Below are 27,974 nucleotides of genomic sequence, written 5' to 3'. Positions count from 1 at the left end.
TCCTGCTGTGTCTGGCAGTGCTGCCTTCCAGCAAATCATTCCTCCCAGGCTGGTGCCATCCAACAGCTTGCTGAGGGTTCACTCCATCCCACCGCCCACGTTGTTAATGAACAAAGTAAACAGCATCGGCCCTGGAAGCTACCTGGGATGGACGCAGGCATTGCGCTTTCTGGGTGGTCGTTTCGGATCTCCTGCACACAGCTGGGTAACTTTTAGCACAGTGGCAAATGCCATTTTTTTTTTTTGTTTACAACATGACCGGCAGAAAGGGCAGAGGGGGGCGAGGGAAGAGGTCCCAACATCAGCAACTTCTCCCACCCCAAACGCTCATTCCTGCCTCCTCCCCTGCTACTCCCTCGATTGTACCAAGACTACATGCGTAACTGTGAGGTGAACTTGAGACAGGAACTAATATGTTAAAAATAAACTGGTTTATTAAAAAAAGTTATTTTTAAACCCAGATCAGTTCCCCAAACTGGTTCACTACATGGTTGCACAGACATTTTCACCGGAACAACGGCAGGAGAGCGTGGGGGTGCAATTAAGTACCAAGGGAAAGTGGGAGCCACTTAAACTCAGCTTTTCTTGCAAGGACACTGCCAGATTATGACCCGAGCCAAACTCTTCTGAAAGAAACTCAGGTGGAGGTTGGACTAGATGACCTCTAGGGGTCCCTTCCAACCCAAAACATTCTAGGATTCTACGAAATCAAAAACTTAATTTTCTGGGGTTCTTCTACCTATTTGTGTCAAGTGTCTGTACAGATCTGCCTGACAACAGAGTTCATCTAAAATTTCAGGGATGATGCTTCTTGTATAAGTTTATGAAGATTTGGCTTGATCTCCTTCTGTGCAAGACAATTATTTTTTAAACTCACAGGAAAAAAAAAAAAAAAAGCTTTCATTTCCTAGTGTTTTTTCTTGGGACTAAAAAAGAACCCGGGGCTGGTAGAAAAATGACAACGTTTTACCAGCTGCTAAAAATATCCTTGAAGCTTGCATTTCAGATACCCCCTCCTTTCTAACAGGAATCCTTCACAAGCGTTTCACAACTCACTATTTGTTAAGCAAACCCCAGCATTCTCACATACCGTAATATTTACATAGAGAAGCGATGCCATGAGCTACGCTGGTTTTGATTAGCACTGTTTTACAGACCTAACAGCATACACGTGGATATAATAAATGCGCGCAGCACTCAAAGCGAGTTCCGATTTCAGAACTCAGGAAACTATCGGGCAAACACAGATATTTAACCACAACATACACGATCATTAAAAACTGACTTTATGTTAAAGACTGTGAGGTGTCTTAAATGAATCCTTATGGAACCAAAAACGTGGTCTCCTTCAGGCCGCGCTTTCCCACCCCTCTTCTTCCAGGTTTGAGTCCCACTGCAGCTTCTCAGCCACGACCCAAAGCAAGGCGACCTGGGACGCCGTCCTGCACTGTCGGGATTTGAGTTGCTGAGAAACACCAACCTGCCTCAAACGGCACATTTCCAATGTGGTTACTGTTTCTGGAGGGCTCAGGGGGAGTCCACGCCAACTGAAAGGCAGCATTCATCATATAGGCTTGCGTATAATTTTCTAGCCTACAGCCATAGGATGTTCACCATATAAATTTTACCAACAGAAACATTCTCCTCAATACCTCTAGAACAGTGATTTCTAAAATAAACCAGGCTTATTCTACACAAATACAACCTGGTTTTATATTGCTGTTTCTGCAGCGATATTCTAAAAGCACAGATACATCTCCATCTTTGTGTTCCTCAAAACACTAATCAGGGTACAAATATTAACTGGAAAATTCCCTCTACTGCTCCAGGTATCCGGTGTGGGGGGCAATCCATTTTTCTCTCTTTCCTGTAATATTTGTTTTTCTAATATTGAATCAAATTCTGCAGGTATTTTTCTGTGGTCTGTGACAGCAAAAGGAGCCCCTGGCCCCAAACCCAGCTGCTGGTTGCCCCTCTCCCACTGCCCATTAGTGACGTTGACTCAAGTTTGCGGGGCTACAGAGTAAACCTGGCCAACCAGCTGATCTTCCCCAAAACAAGACACAACAAAAGGCCCAAATCCAAAGAAAGGAATGATTAAACGGGATGAGTTAATTATTTTTGAAACTACTGTAAAATGGAATATTAAAGCGGTCCTTGCAGAAGCAGCAATGACTGAGGAGTGCAGAAATACCTTCAGCCACACTCTCGTTCCCCAAAATATGCAGACTATCACTTCAAAAATATTAAGGTTGACTGTAAGCTTGACCTCTTTTCCTGAGCCTTGTAAACTCACGCAGTAAAAGGGCTGATATTTTCTGCTGCTCCTCAGTACAGAGACAGTCTCTTGCTGCACATCTGCACGTGAATAGACACAAATGGGAAGGGACAGAAATACAACATTTGAGCATCGTGTTAAATATGAACACTGGTACTCGTGATACGACAAGATGCTGAGTTATAGCCTTTGAAAATCCTCAAGAACAAATATTTACCTTTTGAAACAACTGCCTGTAAGAAATTTAAAGAAAAAAAAAAAAACTGAGACCAATACAGCAAAGTAGTTTTTGGGTTTGATTCCTAGACACTGTATCTGAGGAATGCACTCCTACTATGTTTTAATGCAAAGGCAACACTTGAAATAGGAAAGTGAAAGTCCTGAACAGTGCTGACTGCAAAACAGGATTAGAATTTTATGTTAAAATTGTAAAAACTTCTTGATTTCTCACTTGCAGTTTCAGAAAAGAAACAAAAAAAGGTAAAAAAAATATTTTTTTTAGAAATGTTGAGATCTCTGTAAAGATGAGCCTAGCGGAACCTTGGCACAAGGAAGAAATAAAATAGTGAGAAGGGCACTCAAGAGAGGGGAAGTGCCTCTGATCCCTGGAGTTAAAGCAGATTAACAGAATCAGGGCTGTTACCATAGGGAGGAGGAGGAAGAGTAGGAGGAGGAGGAGGAGGGCTTTGCAGCCTGGGGAAAATGGAATGCAGGGTGGGGAAAGGAAACAGACACTGAGCTCTGAGCTAAAGCTGGTTTAGGGTGGAACCATTTTAAACCAGGGTGTAGCCAGGGAATAAGCTTCTAGGTTTAAAACAATGATTTTCGTTTCCAGACTTGAAACTAACCTGAGCTAACCCTTTAATAACAGAAACTCAGAAGTTATTCCTGCAAAGACTGCATCCTAATAGTTTCGTTAGCCTGTAACTGCGGTGACACGGAGAAGCTGAATTATTCACTCTGCAATGTTTCTGCAAAATTCAGCGTAGGGACACAGAGGTCAGGGTGCCGTGTTTGGGGTTTTTTTGTTTGTTTGTTTGCTCGGTTTTGCATTTTGCTGTGACTAAGAGCTACCTCTGTGCAGTGAACTTCATGCACATGAAGACAGTGCCAAAGACGGTCTAGAAACCTGGGCAGCTCCATAAGCCAGAGGAATGCAGAACACAGGCTAAGCTGATTTCAGCGCTAAGAAAGAATTCTGGGGGTGGCATTAGAGCACAGATCTGTAACCCCTCCAGGTCTGGCTGAAAGCCTGGCATCACCAACTACCACTGCTTAAGGTGTTAAAATCATCTCCCCAGTAAAAACATCATTAAAACCCCCTCAATGGTAGCCAAGAAAATTTTAATACCTTGCACCATAACTACAACTTCATGAAAAGCAGGTGGGAAATCGCAGTAATTAATTTTCCAAGTGGCAGGCAATTTGTAGTTTACTATTACCTACCCTCAAAAATACTCCAACACCTTTCCAATAAGCTGAACGTTTTGATCCAAAACATCTACCCTCCTTAAAAAGTGATCTTTCCAAACCTGAGCATAAAAGAATGATCTCAATAATGAACTAACAGTAGGAAACTATTAAAATTTGAGCCCACGTTGGTTTAGGACATCAGATATGAATCTGACAACTGAAATTTTAACCAGCCTAGTTTTCGTTCGTTGCTGTAACAAATACTTAAACACCTGCCTTAAGTTTTTACATCCCAACCAGAACTCAGACCATGGCAGATGGATTGCAGACTCCATCTCTTCAAAGCAAAATCCATTTAAAGGAAGAATAAATGACTGCATTCTGTCCCAGCGATTTTTTTTCGGCTGCCAGGCTGTGCAGATCGTTTCAACACTTGCATGCTTTCAGTCTACCAACTAAGACCTCCCTCAGCATCTCCTTCAATACATTTGTTCTCATCCCATAAAATCTACAATTCACCAATATATCTTTATTTTAGATAAGATGAATAGTGAATACAAAGTACATGATAACCACATCTCACAAAAAAAAAATACACTCTTTGTACACTTTTTGAGGAGCAGGGACAGAAGTTTTGTAAAGGTCGGAGTAGACGGCTCGGTCTGCCGCTAACGGGAGACGGGCAGAGCAGGACAGCACCTGGGAGCACCCATGTTGACCACGTGGCCGCATTTCAAGCTGGGGCAAAAGCTTTTGAATATTGGGCTGCCAAAGTTAAAAAGAAGAGTAAAGACTGACTGTACAGGAGAGAGTTAGTCTCAGTAAGGTTTATCCATTTCTAATGGGGATAGCTGAGTAGAAAAGCCTAAAAATCAATTAGTTCATTGTGCCTTAACACTCAACAGGTATTCCCAGTGCAGACACGTTCTGGTTTCATCTTGGTCCCTCATCTCTTCAGTCTGTCTTGGATACCACCTTTACGACACCAAATTCAGGCTCTTTGTTCTCAGAGCTCAGTCTCAGTCTCCTCACTCTCAGCTCTCTATTACCCCTCTTCCCCTTCCTCATACTCTTCTCTCCTATACGACGCTACCCCTCCTTCGCTTTCCCCGTCTCTATTCCATGTTGGCATAATCCTTCACACCAAACAGCCTCTGTCGCCGATTGCAAAGCCCCGTTCTTTCTGAACTCCTTTGCACTGCTTTTTCTTTATTTCTTCATTAATATTAACCTTCGGTGCTAGCCCGAAGATATTTTTTTTTTTTTTCTTCTCTTTTAAACACCAGCTCTTCAGGGCAGGTAAATTGATTATTCAGAAAGCATCATGTAAAGCCAGCAGTATTATACAGGTTTTGCAGAGCAAAAAAAAAAAAAAAAAAATCTTAAAAGAGTTCCTTATGCACCTGAATCCTGAATATAAACACCATGCTCAATTTTTTCCTCTTCTCATTATGCAAGACATCTGTTCCGCTACTTGGACTAACACGCTTGCCAAATAACACAAACAGAAACAATGGAATTTTCACTGTTTTTTTTTAAAATATTATTATTTTTTTCCAAAAATCAAGGAAGGATCTGAAGATTTGCATTGAAAAGGTGAAAAAGTTATGGGAAGCCCGGTAGCTTGCTGAGGAAAAGGACTTTTTTTGCAAGCATAAAGTAATCCTGTAGTAAGACAATCTACACATTCACCTACCTGCTGTCAGGTCCAGGGACCTCACCTGCGCAAAATTAGCTGAGCGTTCATCTAGACCGAGCTTGCTCTTGCCTCCCTCTGAAGCCTTCTGAGATGTAAGCTCACTATATGATCCAATGGTTAAGCGTCTGCGCTCGCCAACAACTCCCTGTGATCATAATTTGCTCTCTAGAAACGGAGACTTCAGAAAAAGGGATAGGAACAGGCTTACACCACCAGCTGTATCCAGTCTTCTCGGAGAGCCAGTAGCACAACTCCCTGCAGCAGGCACTGGAATCAGATTGTGTCATTGGAAAATGATGAACTTGAACGTCTCCTCACCACGAGGGAGGAAACTTGTGCAAGATTAAAGGTTTTGATGGGAAAACATTAAAGGGACTTGGAACTCTGTGAAGGCAGAAGGATGCAGTGAAGTCCTGTCTGTCCTTCCCATGAAGGTCACTACTCCGGGCTTACTTAAGTCCTGAAGCTCTTCTTACAGAATACAACAATTTCACTACATGTACCCAAAGTAAAGCAAAAAGTTCCCAAACTGTAGTGTCTTTAAAAATGACTGTTCTGTTTTGAAAATAATTAGCTTCATTTCACAGTCAATTGGCACACAAAAATTCACTCGCAGCTTTAGGATGCAAACACTCAGAAGACGTGTGGGAGTATTTCCTTAGAAATAAATTCCTGAATCATAACTACTATGCTTGAACTAACACGTTAATAAAACCATCAATAAATTCTTCAAAAGACACCCTCCAAGTGACAGAGTTTTCCATTACACGAAGAGGCAAAACCAGCAACGTTTTGGTAGCTTAAAAGCTCTTCTAGTGAAGAGAATGGTCCTCTTGGGCGAGAACATTTTAAATACCACCTGATCCTGTAGGCTAGGCACTTAGGATGTGTAATCCTGTAAAAACTTTATCCAGCATCGTTAAAGGAGCAGCAACCTAAGGAAAATGAAGACGGCTCAAGGTACAAGACTACTTCTGCATTTCATAAGCATCTTTGATATTAAGACTAACAAAGAGTAATATGTTTCTTTAGAAAACCTACGAAGTTCAAGAAAAAAGGATGAAAGAAAAGGCAGACCTGTTATTTTGGCAAATCTGTGGAGGAAATTCTTCTTGGCTCAGCTCTGAAGAAAGTTATTATTTATAAAAGCCCATCCTTCTGTTTACTTTGGAGAATTGCTGTTCCAAGTTAATGTGGCTTGGTGAGGAAAGCATATATATGAATGTTTCATACCAGGAATGACAGACTGACATCCTGAACAACCCAAACAGGATGAGAAAGAAAAAACCTAATGTGTTTTATGCTAAACAGAGAATCCAAGTTAATAAATTGAAACTAGCAGGAAAAGATGGTCCTCATCAAGCTTTGTGCTTGACTGATACCACCCTGTAGAAACTGAGAGCTTAATCACATTCTTAATCTAGCATCTTGACGGCGTTTGGATTCTTTTGCAAATCTTAGTTGATCATTCTTTCTTGGAGGAAGAAGAAGATATACCCTTCGTGGCAGACATTAAGCATCTCGGCTGTCTCCATGATGTTAGATTACCATCAATAAGATTGCTCCAGACGCTCCTTTTTATTTTAATCCATTGTGTGATTGAATTCAAAGACTCTCAGCAGCACCCCACCAGCAGCTGGAAATGACTCAACTGATTTGGAAAGAATTTTCTTATCCTTTCAATTAAAAAAAAAAAAAGTGTCTTTCTGAGGCCTCGTTGCATCATATTTAAGTACAGCCTACTGTATTTGGACACTTTAGTACACTCTGGCTGTATTGATAAGAACATGTTTCCACTGAAAGAAGCACCACTATGAAGTGTAAATGAGCTGTTGTTTCAAATGCAAAGTTTCAGGGACTGCAATGAGTTTCTTTGCAATACAACATAAATTAAGTAATCCTGTATAACGCAGGAGTAGGGGAGTATTTTTAATCCGTGAAGTATATTGCCTCAAATAATCACTGAATTCAAAGGGTGATGCAATGGTTACTTGCAAGATCCACTTTCCAAAATGCTGCTTGCCTGTTGCTGGAGCGCAATGCTGCTTGCAAGCAAGACCAAATTAACGTCTTGCACAATTTCAGGAGGAAGACACCAACACAGAACTTCTAGGAAGGACTCTCCTAAATGCGCTTTTGCACTGCCAGAAGGTCTGTGTTAGTCCTCCAGCACAGAGGCGTTTGCAAATGGTACCCAAATTATCCCACAATGAGGGCTTTCAGCCTTAACAAGCAGCATCTTAAAAAACTGAATAGATCAGAAAAGTGAACGAGCCTCAAAGAACGAAGAGTTCTAGGTAACCTTTTTTCCCCTCTCAGCTCCTTACGAAAGGACATTCAACACCCCTTTCCTCAGCAAAGGAGCACCTTTTCATCTTGGCTAGGTCAATATGATAGGCACACTTCTAAATAAATGAGGTAAAGAAAGAGCCCTAGACTGTGGAGTCTGTTTTAAAGAACGAAGAAGCCTGACGCTACTAAATCAAAGACGACTTCAAGCTGAAATTTAAACACACCCCAAATACCCCCGTCACGCAGTGCCGGCACCTGCCATTAGCCGTTTTCACACACGAGAATCAATTTTTCGTCATGCATCGGAGCGAAGTTTGCAACACCTCTAGACTACTTCTGAATTCTAGCAGAAAAGCAAAGAACCTGGGGTACCAAATAACCAACCTAAGCAGAACCCTGTAGCTTGGCAACTTGGGAGATGGAGCAGTTTGCAAGGGGGTTGCTTCCACCTGCTGGAGATGGGTAACATTCACGTGAGACCAAAAGACCCTACTGCCTGTGGGGATGAAGAGAGCGATGGTTTGGGGTAGCGGGGATGCTTTCACTCCACACTGAAAGGGCAGCGATCTCACCCGTGCAACCAACTCAGATTTCACCCAAACCACACATCTACACGCACAAGCACACGAGAGGCTTGCCGCTGCCAAGATGACCAAGTGTTAACTGAAATGGAACGCGCAGAGATCTCAAATCCTCTGAAGTCATACCAAAAAAAAAAAAAAAAATCCCCCAAAAGACAAGAAAATTTGACCTCAAATGCACACAGGGCTCCTACTGTATGCTTCCCCAGAGATGCGCCCGTCGCACGAGCTCAGGCCCCGCAGTGCAAAGAAACGTCCCTTTCCAGCAGGGCAGAAAGGAGAATTTCACCTCTGCTCACCTCTCCAGATGGCCAACACAGGGAAACCAGGAGCAGCTCAGTCTCCAAACATCCTCCTTGCCCAGCATGATTACTTCTACCCTGCACGCACTGCTCTCCGAGCAGCAGCCAGACCGGCTGGCCACTGCCAACACACGCAGCCCCCGTGCCTGTTCGGTTCTGGCATTCCTCTCCTTTTGGACAGCGAGAAGTTTTGCTATTCAGTTTTTCCTTTAGCTTTACCAGCACTAGCGGAATATTGAAACTACTCCCCCAACCGCCACCGCCACTCTGTTTCCCCTTTCCCATCATTCGAAACGCCTCTTTTATTGGAAACTGCATTTAAGACGTGATTTGGAACAAATAATTTGATTGTGCCTGCTGATGCGCTGTCTCAGCGCCGCGCTGAGTCGACACCCGAAGCCATCTTCCTCTCATCCACAAACAGTTGTAAAGAAAAAAAGCCACTTCTATTTAATTCCTTAACAATTAGGAATTAAGTAATCTAGACATCATTCAGCTTCCAGCGATACGATCTCTTCTATTTTGCACTGGTTTTAGTAGTTTAAAGACATTCAATCTATAAGCGGTTTGCTAAGACGATCAGAGTTGCAGTTCTGTTTCTGCAGTCACTCCGACACGTGCGGTTTGCTTCATATACCTGTCCCAACCCCGTACCCCTCACAGACAGGACCAGTGATTGAGCTGGTTTTATGGGATGCTGTGAAAGTGAAAAATATTTGCCTGTGAATAGCATACCAGGCAATCCACGCCACATCTTCATTCACAACAATCCTAAAATACGTGCGTTATAAAAACAGGATTCCTCATAAATCACCGTTATTGTAAGTTATCTCGCATTTTTCTTTTAACTAACGTTGTTTAGATTTTATCATCAGCCAATTAGAATAATTACATGCAAGCTTGCTGCAGCAGATAATTGTAAAACATAATAAATCTAAAGACATTTGTAGAGAGTTACCCGTTCAATGAAAAACCACACAAACTTCAGTACGTAAGCAACTTAAACACCCTTTTTCAGCCCATAAAGACTCTTCAGACTTTCAGTACTATTTATATTGCTGCTTTAATCTGAATTTGGCAACATAAGGATGTATAATCTCACACGCCTTTCTCCTGGCTGACTTGGATTCTGGTATGCAATGAAACCCAGGCTAACTCCCAGCACAAAGTTCCTCAAGTCAGCTTGAGGGAGTTTAACACCACACTCCCTTAGAGCCCTTAGGAAAAAAACATCCAAACCCCTGCATCAGTAGCATTCCTGGATCTCTTAATTGCCAGTGCTTCATAAATCAAACAGAACGGTCATCTCGAGACAGAGAAGTAACTACTGCAGATTCAAAAGAAGTCAAGAAAACATTTTTCTCCCTGGCTGTACGCTTTAAAAGCGGCCGCTCATCTCAGACTACAAGTAGTCACACATCGAAATACATGTGAAGCCTTAGCAGTACCTCAGTAAACCACATTATTCTGAAGAGTTACCAAACACTTATCTTGCCATTGCCAGCAACAAGCTATGGTGGTTTTCTTACACGTGAGAAAGTGACACCTGACTATCAGGAAGTACTGAAGATAGTATCGTTAAGACTAAATTACACCTGTGTGCAGTGTAATTACATCATCAATATACTCTGCAAGGAAAATTCTTCGGCCTTGACATCATTTTGCACACCTGCTAAAATAAATTCCAATCTTTCCTCTCATTAATTCCAACAATTATCATGGTGTTTTGGGGGTGATTTAGGCTGCTCTGTGTTCAAGGCCAAAACAAAAACTACCAGTTCTTCCACAGGAGAACCAGCCTGCATTGCTGTGACGCTGAGGACCAGCGCCTGGTTCTTTTGAATCCTTGGCAACACAGGTTTCTACATTTTTCAGTTTCTGGCAAGCTAATATACTTCAGAGACTGATAAGATCATACTGTAAACAGATCTAATTAACATTTTTCATGCCAACCACAGAAGCGGGAAGAATGACTTACCTGGGTCTCGACTGCTGTATGGCCATCCTGAGGCAGGTAAAAAAGATGGCATTGGAGAACTTGCCCTGCTGTCATCCTCCACTTGCTGCGTAATATGCCGCACAGTTTCTTTATTTTTTCGGTTCTTCCTGCGCCCAGTGGGTTGCCAGCCATCCCCTACTCCTTGTTCTGAGAACACGTTCTGTATTGCACTATCCTTGGCAGAATGTAGTTCACTCCCTCCATAATGTGACGGTGAAACCTGTTCCTCTTTGATACGTAAAGACCCATAGCCCATGTCACTAGACCAAAGAGACTGGGACGAAATGTCTTCGTGGCTGTCTGTTTTTGGTTCTTGATCCTCTTTTCCGTAGCTACTCCCTCCTTCGTGGCAGCTGGCAATAGCTGAATCTCCAGAGGAGTTTGCCGGACTTGTCCGCCGAGCTAACCAGGGAGATATACTCCTGCCTGCCACAACTGCTGAAATCAAAGCATCCGTACTGCTGCTGGAAGGGGCTCCAAGTTCATAATCGACGAGGTCATCCGAGGCATCTGACTTTATGCTTATGTCGAGAGCTGCTTTTATGAAATTGTGACAGGCTTGTACAATATCTGTCATTTGCAGATAGCTAGCAGCTGACATCACCTCGATGACGTTTCTGCTGGTCAGCGCTAGGTGTGCGGAATACATGAAGTCAATGATTGCTTTGAAGCCTTGTGCAGTTACAATGTCTAAATGGGTGACTGTGGCCTGGTCGGAGGTTTTCTGTACCTGGCAGTACAGCGTTTTGAAGTAGCGACTACTCCCAAGCAGAACGTTTTTGTGAGCCTTAAATATCTTCCCCTCCACTATAATGCAAACATCGCAGAGGATGCCGTGTTGTCTCTGCTCGTTAAGCTCACGCAGCAGATGACGGTAGTGGGAAGCAATCTCCATATCTTCCTTTCGGTTATTCATCTGGAAATCTTTGTGTTTCCTCTTCCACAAGTCCTGTACGGGGAAGGAAATGACAGTATTACAAAACCCAGTACACGCTCACAGACTTGGTTTTCAAAGACTGAGACAAACCCCAAGTCGTACCAAATTAAGTAACAGGTTCATCTTGAGAGAATGCCACAAAATACATCTACTGCCTCGAAAGGCTGCACATTCATTACACAATGCAGCTTATTTTTGCCAGACTTCAAATAATTTACGTTAAAAGGGACTAGATTTGAAGCTCAATCCTCCAGTGGCTCATAACATCCCAGTGAAACATTTCTTTAGATTACTACAGGCTTGTAAGAAAACCTGTCCTAAGTTACTTGGGTAAAACAGCTGTCGGGTTTTACCGTCTGGGTTCAGTAAAGTTTGGTTTTGAACGAGGTACTACGCTTGAAACCACACTGATGGAGACAAACTACTGAAGAGCACTCTGTAACACGAGTTCCTCAAGGGACCAAGCATTACGTGTCGCACACTGAAGAGCCGAAATCCTCAAACAGCAAAAGCCAATTGGAACCAGCTACTTCCCTTGCTATATTGCCCTTGAGGGGCTATAAATATGGTTTTCAAGTCAGAAGAGCAATAGGCAAATCCAAGACCACAGATCACAAAACGTTAAGTCCTCACCCAAACTAAACTGGCGATAGAACTATGAAATTAATGCTGTTTGAAGCTGAACGGCTTACAAGCACAAGATTTTTAACGTTGAGATCAAGCATGTTATTTCCTTGGCCTTACATCTCCAAGTTTACCCCACAACCACCCTAAGATATTGGGTAGAAAAATACTAATAATCACCTAAACGTTCATGTTTAGAAAGGATGCTTATGACCATGATAACAAAGCATCCATCAAGCGGAGAAGATTTCACAGGACTTTTGATCACCTTGCCTAAACGTTCATGTTTAGAAAGGATGCTTATGAGCACGATAACAAAGCATCCATCAAGCGGAGATTTCACAGGACTTTTGATCACCTTTCATAAAATTTGACAGTATTATCCAAAAAAAGGCTAGTTACTGCCAGCAGCATGGCAGAGACCCAAATCTTCTAAGTTATGCCCCAAATTATTCTCCTCTTACACTCCAAAACAGAAAACACAGGCCTTAAATGTGGATATGTTGGCAGTAATCAGTGGTGCTTAAATTTTCAGACTGAATTTTATCCCACCTGCAAAGTACAAATACAAGAGAAGTAGAACATCAACATGGACGAGCGCATTCAACGCGTTCTTGTCCCTCAAGTGAGATGACCTCAGGTTCACAACGCTCGCGATGTTCGGGATGGATGCTGGCAGCACCAGAACAGACCGACGAATTACCCTCTGCAACACCATGCCTCGGCAGCCACTACCCTCGCATACCCGTCTTTGCTGCCACGGCTTTACAAATTCCTTGGCATTAATTTCTGCCAGTTTATCTAGCTTGTACCGCTTATTTGGAAGTTGCTATTGAGATTTATATACCGTGTAACAGTGGTTTAACGGTCCAACTAATTAAGAGCGCCGAGCTGCCACACAACGTGAAGGATGTCTACTCCTTTCTCTCAAAAACTTAAATTTGTTCCAATATAAGAAGTTCCACCTGTAAAAATTGATATGTGGGTCCACGTGTCAACATACAACTGTGAAGCTGGTATCTGCTGACAAGGCCAAATTCCAAATGTAATTATGGGCAGGTGCACACATCAGAAGCCTGGATTTAGGCTGCTGGTGGTTGCTGATGAAACCCAAATCACTGTATTTCTGAGATCTCATGGTCTTGAAGCGTACATGGTTAAACGTAAGCGCTGTCAGTAAGGAGGCTGATGCGAGCTTGAAGCAACTTTCTAACATACATCGAGTTCAAACACAAATTCAGTCCCATCTGTTCAAATCGGCTCGCAGCAGCGGGCAGTCCTAGGACAGCCACGATTTAAAAAGTTTCCTGACACATGCAAGTAGGTTTCCTGTACTGTGGGATACAAATCCCTAAGACCTCTGCCCCCTTCCCCTAGTCTGCGCTATTATTATCATCTACAGGAGCAACATAGCTAGTTTAGCCAACACCATTGGCTAGAAAACAACCTCTCAGCCCACAGAACATACGTGACACAGGACCTTTCTTCTAGAGAGCCACCTGATGATTTGAAAGTTCAAGTTATGCAAGATCGCCTGCACAAGCCTCTCCAGTTCTGCAAGAACGGAGCTGTCTCCTCGGCAGTGTCAGAAATGCTAATTTGTAAGACCAGCTGGTCCCTGATCATTGAGAAGCATTTGCTTCCCTCAAGAAAGGAAGGACCGCCCTCCTGCAACACACACGGGCTGAACTGGGGTTCATCTATTTCAAATCCATACAGCTTTTCTACAGAATTAAGCACAGAATGCACAAAGAAGCTAACCTGTTTTTATTTTTATTTGAACTGGAAGAGGTCAATAATAGTGTAGCTCTACACTATCTGAACAATGCTACCCTTGAAATCTGCCTGGAGACCTCAAATCAAATTCTCAGACAGAAGCCAAAATAAGTAAACAAAAATCAAAACCAAGAATCAGTGAGTGAGGGGAACAAAAAAGAAAAAGAACTAATTTTTCAGGTGTTTGGCCCGAAAAGGTTGTGATGGAACCAGCCAGCAGAGCAGCTTGCTAACCCAGGCTCTGAAGGTGGCTGCCACCGCTTCCCAACGTCTTCATGTTTGAGAGAACCACCTCTTAAGGCAGAATGACAGTTCAGTTTTGTCTTTATTCCAGAAACCACTGCCGCATCTAGTGTTAGGAGTTGAAGAGTCAGCTTAGCCCCCTCAGGAAATATGAATTGCCACATAGGATAAAGTGACTTGTCCATCACCAATCCCATCCTCAACAGCTGCCGTATCCACATGATTCAGAGGAAGACACAGGAAAACCTCACAGCATACAATTATGAAGCGATCAGAAGGTTTCAGACATGGCATTTCCTTTTGCTTTTCCTTCAGAGGTACCAAAATCCATATTCCAAGACAGCACCTCCTTGGAATTAGTGGTGGTGGGAATCTCCTGCAAGGATAATTTTATCTTCCTCAATTTAATACAGATGAGCATCAGGAGTATTTGTCAGTGTCTTCACCTGCTTTTGCAAATGTATGCAACAACGGCTTTTCTTCTTCCATGTTTTTCACCTGGAAATTACACCGATTCCTTGAGATTTTATTTCTCTGCTATTTCATATGCTTACCCAGCTTAGTGCAGCCGGTTGGGTTCCCCCTCACTGCTGGTAACAGTCTATTTTAGATACCCCTTGTCCTTTGTTTAAGCTGCCTATGCCAGAAACCCAGATTAAAATATTTGTCTCTTGCTACCTTTGGTTTAGACTGGACCAATCTGAGGTCCAGCCATTGACTAACCTGGTGCTTCTCAGGGATGAAGCACTTGCTAGCCTCTTTATGAAATAGCTTTTCTCTGACTTTATTTCCTATCAAGGGATTTTTACTTTAAAAAAAAAAAAAAAAAAAAATCTGTGCAAGATTCCTTATTGGCCTCCCTCCCACCCACCAAGCTCTTGGCAGAAGACGCCCTCCAGGCAAGCCACGGATGAACAAAAGCATGTCACTACGGTCAGATCATACAGTCCTTGCATCTTCCTTGCTCACATTTCCAAGGACGCTGGGGACAAGAGCAGAAGATGGCTAGGCACCTTTTGGACAAGAAGCAAAAATACCTGACATTCTAAGAAAACAAGTAAAAATAATGACAGCATACTTTCCAAAGTACTTTAATTAAAAAGAGATGGAGAGATGAGCAGGGAAGATGCCCATCACAGAGAGCAGCACCCTTTCCACTGACAGCAGGCACATTACAGCACTTTGAAGGATGCAAGCAATGATGTGGACACTCCCGTGTTCAGTCTGATCAATAATATTCAACATCTTCCAAACCAGCAATTATTATTGTAGATGTCTTGATCTTCCTCTGTCTAAAGGTCTGCTACCTCATACGCACTGTTCCACATTCAACATTTGTCACAGCATTGTACCTTTTAAATGAGAGGTCTTTGGGGGAGAAAATTAAATATGCCTCAAATTCAGAGGAATTAATTAGTTTTCTGTCTACCCATGTCAAACCAGAACATCCGTTTAATGTCAAGGATCACTAGGGAATTAATCCAAGTTAAATTTAAGGCAATTTGCTAGTAGTTAAAAATTCAGGAAGCTTCAAAACCCTGTGCTCTTGTGTTCCAATTTTACATGCTGTTTTGTGGCTTGTTGTTGGGTTTGGTTTTGGTTTTTTTTTTCCCTTTTCCTGGTAACGATATTTATCTCCACTTAAAAGACATTCTGGGAAGATTTCTTCAGAAAAGCAGTACCCTTCAAACTTCTAGTGGAAGGATGGTGAAGATGGAGTAAACTGTGGAGATGTTTTAGAAACAGACCTCAACGATCAAGGATATATTTTTTGTTTTATCTCAGGTCTTTTTACTACACTGAAGGATTTCAAAGTTGAGCAGCTACTAAAATCCTGGGCCTGTGATGACAGCACATGGCCACAACACAGCTTTCCAAGAAGCCAATGAACCATGAAAGCTCATCTGTAGATTTTCCACAAAATAAACTGTAGCAGATCAGGCTTTCTTCATAAGTCAATTAGCAGGCAGTACAGTAATTCAAGTCTATTACTTTTCCAAAAATAACTACAAAAAAATTGTCCCTAAGCAAACACCACTTGATGTAACAGCAAAAAGAACAAAAACATGAACAGATTTAATAATCACTTTCATGCAAACTTTTGTCAAGATACAGGCCAGCTTTTTATTTTTCATGTGGTCAAAAACCTGGTCTTAAAGCGATCATTAATAATTTATATAATCTTTAAGCCCAGCTAGAATGAACCTAATTCTACAAATATAGCACCTATGAAAACTGTTTATTTTGCGCTACCAGTACAGTTCTTTCAACATGAAAATATCACCTGATGACATAACAGGAGTCTAAATAAACACAATCTTCACCTACTGTTGGAAAGGTTTTCAAAAGAGCAGCCAGCAATACTTACAAAGCCAACCTCTCAGCACACATACCCATAATAAGTCTCCTGACCAAAACTTTAACACCAGTAAAATTAAGGGGTACAAATCTGTCACATCTAAAACTCAGTGTATTATTTGAATTTTGATGAAAAGCCACAGACAAGAAATGGAGTACACAGATGAAAGCCTCTACAGTACAGTCCCCTGGGAAATAGTGGGGACAAAAATAAACTCCCTTCACTCAGAAGGAAAACAGGAGAAAAAAAAAAAAAAAAAAAAGAGAGAGAGAGAGAGACCAGAGTGGGGTTTTCGGGTATTTGTTGTTGGTAGCGTTGTTTGCTTGTTTACTTCTTGCTCTCTCAGAATACGAGCGAACCAAAAATTTAAACTACATGACATTTAGTTTGTTACAATTTTCTAAACATGTTTCTACACTTAATACTAAGGACACAAGTTAGGAGTACCAAAATACTCACTAGTGCACTCCTCCACCAGTCACTCAACGCTCCCTAGAGAAAACAGGCCAACTGGAATTTAACCAAAAATGTGTTGTTTCCTCCCCCCCCTCCCTTCAGAGAAAAGTAAAAACAGATTAAGGAAGAACTCAAATTCACTCCAATGGTTTATTATACAAAACCCAAACAACACACCCCACTTTTCTGCTTCCCCTGTGCCCTGTCCATGTCTCCACTCCCAAGACATTCCAACATTTTTTAAATTCCTCTGCAAAGGAGCTCTGTAAGGTGAGATTGGGCTTGAAATGCCTCCTTGCACAACAAGACACGGTGTAGGCAGGAGTTTCACTTTTATCCAATTAAAGACAACAGAAATGCATAGGATTCCTCCTATCCATGTACCCTGAGCTGAAAAGAACCGAGAACAAAAAAAAAAACTCACAACGTAACCGTAGCAACTGAAAAGGGCGGTACCTGTACTTATTCTCCTAAATGAGAGAGCAAGCAGAAGACTTGGGATATTAATGGATGATAACTCCCTGCAAAGACACTGCTCGTGAGCTTTACAAGTACAAATCTCCAGAAGTAAAGTGTTTTCTCCTAAGTATGCTTGAGGAAGAGCACACAACTCTAGAAGAGTTTTAATTTCTTGATACCAGATACCCCAAAGTTATCTTCGTATGTTCAGCTTTGTTCAAAGTAGAGACAAGTAACAGCTCATGAAAATGAACAGTTGCCAAAAAAGAAACTCTTCTTCCCTATTCCGATTCATAAAACCGATCATTCGTTGTTGATGTTGGTCAGTTCCAACCACAACTCTGAATTCAAAGAGAAACCGGCAGATGTTTGTAAACAGGCTGAACCAGACCCTTGGGCCAAAGAGGTTACTCACAACTCACAGTTTCATGAAAACAACAGTGTACCACTTCTCCCTTACGGCTGGGGCTGAGAATGTTTAATTACAGCCCAACAGTGCACGTTCATCCTTATAGCTTAGGAGTCACAGGAAGAAAAGAAAAGTTTCATAATTCAGTCTGAGAACTATTACAGAAAAGGCAAGAATTTGGGAGGCAAACAATTTTAAGTGAACTTAATAAAAATCCAAACTAATTATATTTTTACTACCAGATTTGAGAGGCCGACTCAACTCTCAATGACTGCGGAGAAAACAAAAAACCACAAGCCCCTACCAGTGTTTAATTAAAATCTGCCTGATGACAATTCACCAAAACTTCTCCTCCGATTTCCAGCCAGTGCTGCACTGACAGCATTAAAACCACATCTCCGTTTAACATCGCTGTCGTAGCTACAATCCAGACAGCCCATGAGTAGGGTTCAAACAGCAGCAGCAAAGGTGAAGCATTACACCTTCAGTAGCTGTAACACACCCGCTGCTCACCCAAACTGCTAGGTCTGAGGGCAGGCAAGGAGTCCCCATCGGTCCAGGTTAGATCTAGCCAAGAAATACGACATCAGCTGTTTACAATTGCTTCTACCATGAAAACACATAGATCTGAATGCAATTAGGAATTAAAAGAAGGCAAATTTCAGCAAAAAGAGTAAGGACATGCAAAACACTACGCGCTTCTCGTCATTCGTATCGTCGAAGCTTTGTTTCTGCAATCCAAACACGAACCACAAGCAAAGTCTAACTCCAAGAAGCAGAACCTAAAGTAACAGGGAGCTTTCATTCAACATTTCACCCTCTACTCCAGAACTTCAGACTAGAGACTTGGCTTTGGCCTTTGCCCTGTCAAATCATCTACCTGATGTTACGGGGCCAGCTATAGAGTGCAGAAGCTGGACACTACAAAAGTGCAACCAAAAGACAGAATTTCTGAAGGTGCCTTAGAAAAAGCCATCGCTTAACCTTCATTAGCTCTGACAGCGCACAAGTTTCAAGAGAAAACCAGGTCTGAAAATGAAAGCTAAGGGAAAACTGTTAGCTTTCACATGTTGGAAGGAAGGCAATTAGAAATGAGAATTAGCAATTTAAAAAATGTGAAGTTAAAAACAGGAGAGGAAAAAAAAAAAAAAAAAAGAAAAAAGACCAGAGATGCACATTTTGCTATAGTGTTCTTCAAAGTACTAAGAAGCGAAAAGATTTTGGGTGATTTTGCTAGAGAAAGCATGCAAACTTTCAACATTAAACAAAAAATTAAAATCCAAGACAATTACTTCTTACCAGTAACAAACTGGGTTCCAGGTCTAGTGTTTCTCCTACAACAGCTGAGGACATCAACAGCCCTAGGGCAGCACAGGCAGTGCACTTTTCTGCAACCTTCCAATAGCACTGGCACGAACTCTTGTAGGAGAAAGACAGAACTACGATAAAAAACAAAACCAAAAGAAGTTATTAGCAGTAAACCACAAGGTTACTGAACAACAGTGATGTATTTTTAAGAGCTTTCCCGCCAAACTCAGTTAAAACACCTCTTTTTACGACAATGAACGCCCAGAAATGTTAACTCAAAGCGTATCAATACATTGCAGGTAATTAAATCCTGGTTACCTTTCTGCAACAATATAAGCAAGAGTTACTTCTTAAAGTACAGGGAAAAAACCTCTAATTTTAGATACTAAAACTTCAAACAGGTCCTTGAAACAACAGTGTTTCCTGTTTGGTAGCTTTTCAAAACATTCTGACTTTAATGACTTTTTAAAGAGACATTTGTGGCCTGAAGGGCACTAATTCACCTCATCTGACCTATAAAACACTGAGGTTAAAAAGCTACCAGCACAACTCCTGAAGAAAAGAAATCAAGTTTGCAATGGAATATCCAAGAGAATTTTCTCTTAAGACATTTAATGGCCAGTTTCTACTGGCTGACACCATTCCAGGTTAAGAGACTAAACTATTCCAGGACTTGGAAAATTCTGTGTAAAATATAGATACTTGGGTATAGTAAGGCACCTTCACAGACAGACTTCCCAGATAAAATATTAACATTTATGACTACAAGGTATAAAGAGTAGGAACAGTTCATCTACACAAAGGTTTTTTGTCTATGAGGACACATCCACCGTAACCATCATCTTGAACAACTGTTTTTCTTATACAAAACAGACTTTATTTTCTTCAGAATAGCATATTCACTACACTTGCAACATTTAACTTCAAGGAGAGCTTCTGACCACACTGTCTTCGAAACTTTATCCTGTTGATATACTGTTAGTCATCACAGCAAAGTATGTGCCGTATCTTTCTAATCTCTATTTCAGACATCTCCAACATACAGATCAGCTCTCTTAGTGAAAATAAGCTATAAATCAATACTGTTGATTTCGAGACTGACCTTCTGTAGTAACAGATTGTGAAAGAAAACAAAGATAAAAATTAAGAAAGCTTTTCCAATACGAACTAATGTCATTATAAATGATGAAAAAACCTATCTAATAAACAAATGAATAAGGAAAATCCAAGCATTCTTATGGCAACAAGCAGAACTGTGAAAATCTTGAAAACAAATATGACCCAACTGAAGCAAATACCATTGACTTCGTTCTCAATTTCTATTTCAGACTGCCAAGTCTTGCCTTTCTCTAATTCTGATTGCTTCTCCATAGCAATTGTTTTGGCTAGCTCTTTTTAGTCCTGTTATTTAGACAGTTAAAAAAAAAAAAATAAAGTGGGGGAGCGAGGGAGCCAGACTAACAGAGACACATGGGAAATTACTTTGTTAGCAAAGTGTAAAAGTAGTGCGTATTGTCACTTAGTCTTAGGACTGTTACTGTTAAGACTCATTTACACCTCTGTCCCAGGATCACAAAATGAGCCAGAATGGTCTGATAAGAACGGTAAAGCTGAGACCTACGCTATTTTGCACTGCTCTGCATTTTTTCTTCTTGCTTTGAGCTCTGCACCTGTTTTCCTCTTCTAATCGAACAGAGAGAACCAAGTGACCGTGATGAATGGAGGCAGCCCAACCGCAAGGCGGGAGGAGAGAAGAATAGCCAGAGGTATTTCTTCAACTTCTGCAGTTGGGTAAGATTTCTAAACCAGCCTGTTATCAGCGTTAAGTCAAATTTTATAAAGAACTAAGTCCTCATGACAATGTTATCTCCAGATACTCTTTTTTTCCCTTACCACATTACAAAAATATCTTTAAATGCTGGGAACTTACCAATATTTAAAAATGTTTACTGTTAGCAAAAATAAACGTCACGATGTTTCACAGCTGGATAGTGCACGATTTAATGGATAGAGGAGAATGGTCTCTGGTAACAAGCTCCAACTGGTTCATCAGATGTCCTGTATTTGGGAATGGGAAGAACAGGAGGCAAAAATTAGAACCTAAACTTAAGACAAAACCCCTCAGTGCCACATAATTACAAGCAATGGTTAAATAACTGCGCATTTGCAACACGGTTTGCCGTTCTGAACAAGAAATATTCTGACATATAGGAAATATATTCTGACATACAGGAAACTTATTTAGCCCTTGTGTTAAGTTAGAGCTTAACGCACAGATTTTAAGACTATTAACAAGTGACTATGCTTCGACAGAAGTGCTTTGAAGAAGTCACTGTAAAAACCAGTACCTTACATGAGGATTTCAAACAATTTTAACAATACTGTTTGATCTAGTTATCATCATAGAGCTTCAGTTAATGTTTCTGCAACACCTGCCATTCACACGCTTTAAAGGGGGTTCGTATTAATCTAACCTCCCAGTCACAGCGATTCCCCTCCAAACCAAAACATTTGCCTAAAGTTACAGAAAAGTTATGTGCCCACATTACACAGAGTAAGATATTTGAGTTCTAGTCCTGCCCAACTCAACCGACACAGCCTTCAAAAGCCAGGGTCACCCTCAAATTAAAGAACAGTGTGCACAGAAGCACTGAGTAAAGCAGTTTGTTCCTCTTACAACATTAAAAAAAAAAAAAAAATTGCAAAAAGAAACCCCACAAAGATACAGAAAAAGAGGCAAATACCTAACAGAAGGTAAAAACCTTCTCTTCCGTGCCTGTAAAAGCTACACAGCCCAAAATACAATATTCCAACTGGTAACAATTAGCTAATACAACAGGATGCACCTTTCCTTACGGGGCACTAGGTGCGTGCTCTAGTTCAAAATGCTTACTTGCAGTAATATTTCTTTATATTTCCTCTGCATTCCCCTTACTCATTTCCCCATAACTTCCAACTCCATCCATCTGCATATTTCCTCTGCATTCCCCTTACTCATTTCCCCCATAACTTCCAACTCCGTCCATCTGCCTCTCTCTCTCCATCCTCTCTCTCCATCATGGAGAGCTCCACCACAGTACAGAAACAGTTGGCTCGTATCATTCCCCTGTTTTTGTTCTCTGTTCTCTCTCTCATCTGGTCGCGCCAAGAGAAGAACAGATCCAACGCTGCCTGTACCACAGACCTTGCAGAACGCAGTAGGAACATGGACGAGCTAGCCAGTGCTTAAAAAGCAAGTATCTTACAGGGTAGCAGGCTTGAGAATCCTGGTGATATCAAAAAAACCACCCCCGAATGTAACTACAGATATATCTGCTATCCTAGCAGCGAAGATTAAAAAACAACCTGAAAAAATCCAAATGCCTGTGGCTAGTATGACACTTACCTGTCCAAGTGCCATTAACTCCTACAAGACCTTAAACTTCAACTTGAAAGAGATGAGTCACAAAGGGAATCTAAGCAAAAAGGCAAGGCCCTTGTGCATCTATTAGACAAAAAACAATCTAAAAAGCACCTTAAAAAAAAAAAGTTTGAAGAACTGCAAGCATATCACACAGGGAATTGCCCTGAAGAACGGTTCTCCCCAAACTTTCTCATTGTTTTTTGGCTTTTTAACTAGGGGATCTTTGCTAAAGTTCCCAAACTCAGCACGTCAAAAGGGAGGGAGCCAAAGGAGGAGGAAGAATCACGAGGTAATTTTTAAAGAGAAGCAGTGGGAAGAACCAAGGGGAAGAGCACCTAAGAGACAGAAAAGACACGTAAGGGGTCAGGAATAATCCAAGAGTAAAAAAATCAACCAGTGCAAAACTAAAGATAACGTAAGAGGTGCTCTGTGAGCAATCTAATTTTGTTTGTACAATTCGTGGTACAAGCACTTAGGGCCTTGGGTAAGTGTCCCTTTTTACTTTTTAGTATAAATCTCATAATCCAGATTTGATCAACTATTATTAAAAAAAAGAAAAAGTGGATTGAAGCCAAGAAGGATACAGTGGTAATAAGAAGGAAGTCAATAAGCTAGTTTTATATTTAGCCACCACCTCATTCTCCAGTACTACAGTGGCAGGACTTTCAGGAGTACAGCATCCTGACGACTTCGTTTATCAGTACTTAAATTAGTTGGTGTCAAGTTTGGGTATTTTAAGCACCTAATGGCTAATACAGACCATCAATTCTTCTCTTTCAGGGCACGATTTGAGCACTAGTCAGAAAGGTATTTCCTCCAATGGCGTATTCAGTGCAAAAGGTGCAAATTTTGCTTAACTCTTTCCTCAAAGAGAGTGAGCTAACCGCCCAAAATATCAACTCTTTCTGCAGAGTTCTTCATCACAAGGTGAGAAATACCAGGAAACAAACTCGCTTGGATGGAATAAGCAGTTTGTTCATCACCTGAGGAGGAAATAATTAGGGAAGATAACTAGGTATTTCAGTATACACAGGTATAAACCTATTCTTTAATACGTAAAACCCTACTCACTTTTCTACGTAGGGATCTTAAGCAGCTAAATTCCTGGCACACACTCTGACATTCCTGTTACTAAATTTATTTTAATCCATACATAAGCTAGTAGCTGTGTTTGTAGAATATTTCCGACGCCTCGTTGCCTCCCTCTGTTACAGGAGACCCCAACCCACTTTTACTATAAAGCAAACGCTGGGTAACTTCCAACATCTGCAGAATGTTTTTCTTCCCGAGTGCATACACAAGCCAAGCAAGTAACAGGACAGAAGGGATGGCCACTGCACGGGCTGGAATAAAAGTGAGCCACATCCTCCAAAAGCAAGGCAAAAAGGGGAGTTTCAGCTCTCACTTGGCATCTACCTGTTACATTTCAGCAAAGCTGCTGCCTCTCTCAGCAGCTGCACGGCTCCTTCCAACGCACACGTGCATCCTTACCTATGTGCAACAAAACACCGCACAGTGGAACACATTTCCATCTAATTAGAATTACTGTCAAGGATCTCATCCTGCCTGCGAAGCACTCAGAGGCTATTCAAACCCAAGATTTCAACAGCAGTCAAAACACAAACTGACGTTTCTTAAATGCATGGGTATGAAAGAAAGTTGAAGCAGCTGTTCAGAAAATAACTGCACCACAGCTAACTTGGTAAGGGACAGAAAACCCCACCCACGAGCCTCTGAACTCCATCATATCTCGTAGGAAATTCAGCGAGGACTTCACACTCCTTTGCATTTATGAAGAATAAGCATTTTTAGCACAACTATGATTTTTCATCGGTATATTTGAAAATGTTTTGGCAGAGCTGAGTAAACCGCAGCACCCCTGTTTCACAGGAGGGGAGACTGATAAAAAAAGCTGTTACCACACCAGCACATTCGATCGACAGCTGTAGGACAGGAACTGAATCCCAAGCAGCTATCCCTGCAAAACCTGGACATCCTCGTGCACCCAAATACAGCGAGGCAGCACAAACCAGAGAACTATTGAACTGTTTAGGGAAGTCGAGATTCCTTCCTCCTGCATCTCAAGTGAAAGAAGTCCCGCAACAAGCGATACACGCTTTTATTTCTCATCCTGCCTCAAGGACTAAAGATCTAGAGGGAACTGAGAAAACCAACTACTGAAGGTTGTATTTAAGGGGGCTGTACCACAAACGTACCGTCTAGTGAAACAGAAAGTCCTCAAGAGGGAATAAAGTGCAGTTTTGAAGCAACGAATTTTAACGCTGGAGTCCCGACTGTCATTGTACTCGACCAAAATATCATTAAAATGCTCACGGAGATCCGTAGGCGAGGAGCAAGCCCGCAGTACTTCACGCAGACCAAATGCCTGTCTCCACCTCGCAGCCGTGGTAGGTCCTCGTACTCTCGCCTAGCGTGACCCCTGCTATCTGCAGACAGCCCCACGGCGTGCTTCCTTTCACTATTAATACATTTTAAGTTTCAAATATCACACACATAAAACACAGGTAAGCTACGCCTTTAGAAATATTCAAGCCAGTCGTAAGCCAGAAGCAAAACTGAAAGACGGTATTAATCCTTTTGTGCAAAGTGTCAGAATTTTCTAGGGTAATGCTTGCAGCCAGGAATGGACACGAACCACTGGCTCCTGGGAATTGTAACAGCCATGTGGGATAACCATTACAACTGCAGGTAGCTCTTCAAAGACTTAAACTAAGCCCTCTCTTCGCCCTTTTGTTTGCCCATTAAACTAAGCACACAGGAGCAAGGAAAACCCCTGTGAATGCTTTTTACCAATTTAGGGGCAGTCTAGAGAGCGTTAGGGAGTGCTCTGGAGCGGCCAGTAAAACCAGCAGGAAGGGAAAAACGTCCTGGGAAAGGTTGAGCTGTTGATGAAATAACTCTCCTCTGAAAGCAAGCAATAGCAGTTTGGATTGGGTGTTAGCCTGCTGCTGCGCTGCCGAGAGGACAGGAAACTTTGCTTAGAAACTTCAAAAACACGTATCTAAAAAAAAAAAAAAAAAAAAAAAAAATCCACACAAGTGGATAGCAAAGACAAGAAGAATATGCTCAACCTCACAGCGACACAGAACATTACCGGTGGAAAAGCAGCCCTATTAACAGCAAATAACAGATCTTTCAAACACAAGGCATTTTTCCTTTCGACGGAGGACTGCTGGGGAGGGGACTGCTGGGCAGGGGAGGCCACTAAACTGGTTTTCTTTTAAGCACTTCCAGTTATTAAAAAAAAAAAAAAAAAAAAAAAAAAAATCCTCTTGCGAAGAACATATCCAGTGTTGTACAACTGTCCCAGAAAACAAAGACCACGGGGAGAAAGTGGCCCATTTTCTGCGGTCTCCAAGAACCCCGTGTACGGGTCATGTTTTCAAAGGCTCAATCCTACGCACTCTAGACTGAAGCAGCGTTTACAGTATACGAATAAACGCCTAATGCTAGAGCTATTACAGTACCCCCTTTTTTTGGTACCATACCAAAATTGACTCAATTACACCAAAGCTAACGTAGAGTCTATGAAAGCAACTGCGAGAGAAGTTTAGCTGTGAGCGAGTTTCCCCCTCCTGGACAGGCTGCATCAAAAGCAGAAGACTCGTTTTCTATTTCAGTTACGGTTATCCCACTAGTGCACCCAACCACGTAATATTTTTCAGGAGCCTACGTTTGGGAGCTCCCCTAAATACTCTTCTGTAGCTCTGCTCCAGCCCACGGGGCAGCCTCCTCTACCCGTTTCTTGTCAGTTCCCGAAAAACACCTTAAAGCGATAATTCCTCACCACATGCTGAAAATATTGTGACTAATAATATACTCCACCCATTTTTTCCATCACTGAGGATTTAAAAATACAAAACTTGACAGTGAGAGAAGCTAGACGGAATTTAGAAGGGGGAAAGTCAAATTTTGTTTCCAATTAAAAGATGCTATAAAAACATAAAATGCTCAAGCAAGGTATTGCTAAAAGTGGAAGAGCTATCCAGTCACAGCAAGCTGCTTCCTCAAAATTGTGTTTTTCTCACTCTTCTTGGATAACGTGGCTTTTCCCTTTAATCCCCACAACAAAAAAAAAAAAAGAAGAAAAAATACTCCCTCTCCTTTTTGAGAAAATACATCATTGTATGCATCAGAAGCAGAGCTGCTCCATGCACACTGAGAACCCACACTTGTAATAAATACTTGATCGAGTTCAAGAACTGAGACCTGGATCTATATTACAGCGACTAAATGCTAAAAATGATACCAGTGATGCAATTAAAATGCATGCAAGAACTTTGGTACAGGTGCCTACAATACCACTGCTTGCAAAACACATCTCCTAATTAGCGTGGCTTTAAACAATGCTGATAATAATCCGGCCCTGTAAAGCTTGCCAAATGAATCATTGAGATTGCAAAATAAAAAGCATGAGGAATTCATTAAAGAGCTGTTAAACTCTCCTTTGTTTATCTTTCCCCTGTCAGGTGTAAAAATAAATAAATATCGGTTTATACCTCTGGATTTCATCCGAATGCTCAGCTTCACAACAACGCGCCGGTGAAGAACCTCCTCAGGAGGTACCAACATTTTTTCCCCCCCCCCCCCTCCATTTCAAAAGAGAAATCCTCCCACTATTACAGTCCCGAAAATCTGCTCCATTCTCTATTTGTCATCTGGGATTGAGTTATCAGACACTACTTGTATTACTTTGGGAACTGACATGTCTATTTACAGAGACACAAAGGCAATCCAGCAGCACAACCCCTTCTTTTCCCAGCACCTTTCCCAGCACCTCTCCTTCTCCCCTCAGCCAAATTTTACAAACACTTTCTTCTGGGGAGAGGGGAGGACACCTCACTAGTTTCCCAGCATGACAGAAAACATTTCCAGCCACTTTTGCACTTGTTACAGCATTATGAAATACCACCTATATCCCCCCAAAGGAACAGCATTATTTTTTCAAGGGTTTTTTTGGGGGGTGGGGGTTGTTGCTGCTTTTTTTTTTTTTTTTTTAAAAGGGTCACTTCCCCCATTTCAGCCTGCAATTAAAATGGAGGCAAGGCCAGGCGATCTATGTCTGGCTTTAGGGGGAGACAATAACCCAAAACAGGCCTGGCTTTAAAAAAAAAAAAAAAAAAAAAAAAAAAAAGAAGAAGAAGAGAGGGAGAAAGAGAGAGGGGGAGAGAGAGAGGGAGAAAGAGAGAAATACAACATGCTTCACCAGTATTATTACCTCATCCCTTTTTCCAAGCAGTTTTGAACCACACTCCTGACAAACTCTTGGTCCAACTTGCACGGATGCTGGTTTTTAGGGGGCGGAAAGGGTTTTAATGCTGGAGCCGGGATTGAGGCTGGCTATTCGCAAGTGGAGCTGCTGTTAAAATGCCCCCTTGTCTCTTCTCCTCTCCCTTGAGCTGGGTGTTGACGCAG

The 27,974-nt window shown here is 41.7% G+C and overlaps 1 protein-coding gene across 2 annotated transcripts in view; it reads right to left on the bottom strand.

Moving 5' to 3' along the window:
- ZBTB46 (zinc finger and BTB domain containing 46) overlaps positions 1-27,947 on the bottom strand; it is a 54,769-nt gene extending 26,822 nt beyond the window's left edge. For both annotated transcript variants that reach the window (XM_035890367.1, XM_009634785.2), the window contains exons 1-4: positions 27,778-27,947; positions 21,066-21,193; positions 19,127-19,266; positions 10,544-11,513 (exon numbers count right to left, since the gene is read on the bottom strand). In XM_035890367.1, coding sequence (XP_035746260.1) covers positions 10,544-11,513; positions 19,127-19,180 — 1,024 coding nt within the window. In that variant the 5' untranslated portion in view covers positions 19,181-19,266; positions 21,066-21,193; positions 27,778-27,947. The remainder of the gene's footprint in view (positions 1-10,543; positions 11,514-19,126; positions 19,267-21,065; positions 21,194-27,777) is intronic.
- Positions 27,948-27,974: the final 27 nt, after the last annotated feature.

Source organism: Egretta garzetta, unplaced genomic scaffold, assembly GCF_000687185.1.
Source record: "Egretta garzetta isolate BGI_Z169 unplaced genomic scaffold, ASM68718v1 scaffold223, whole genome shotgun sequence".
In the NCBI taxonomy this organism is placed as follows: Eukaryota; Metazoa; Chordata; class Aves; order Pelecaniformes; family Ardeidae; genus Egretta; species Egretta garzetta.
Note: the sequence above shows the minus strand (reverse complement) of the source record. Positions and strands in the feature narration are given on the sequence as shown.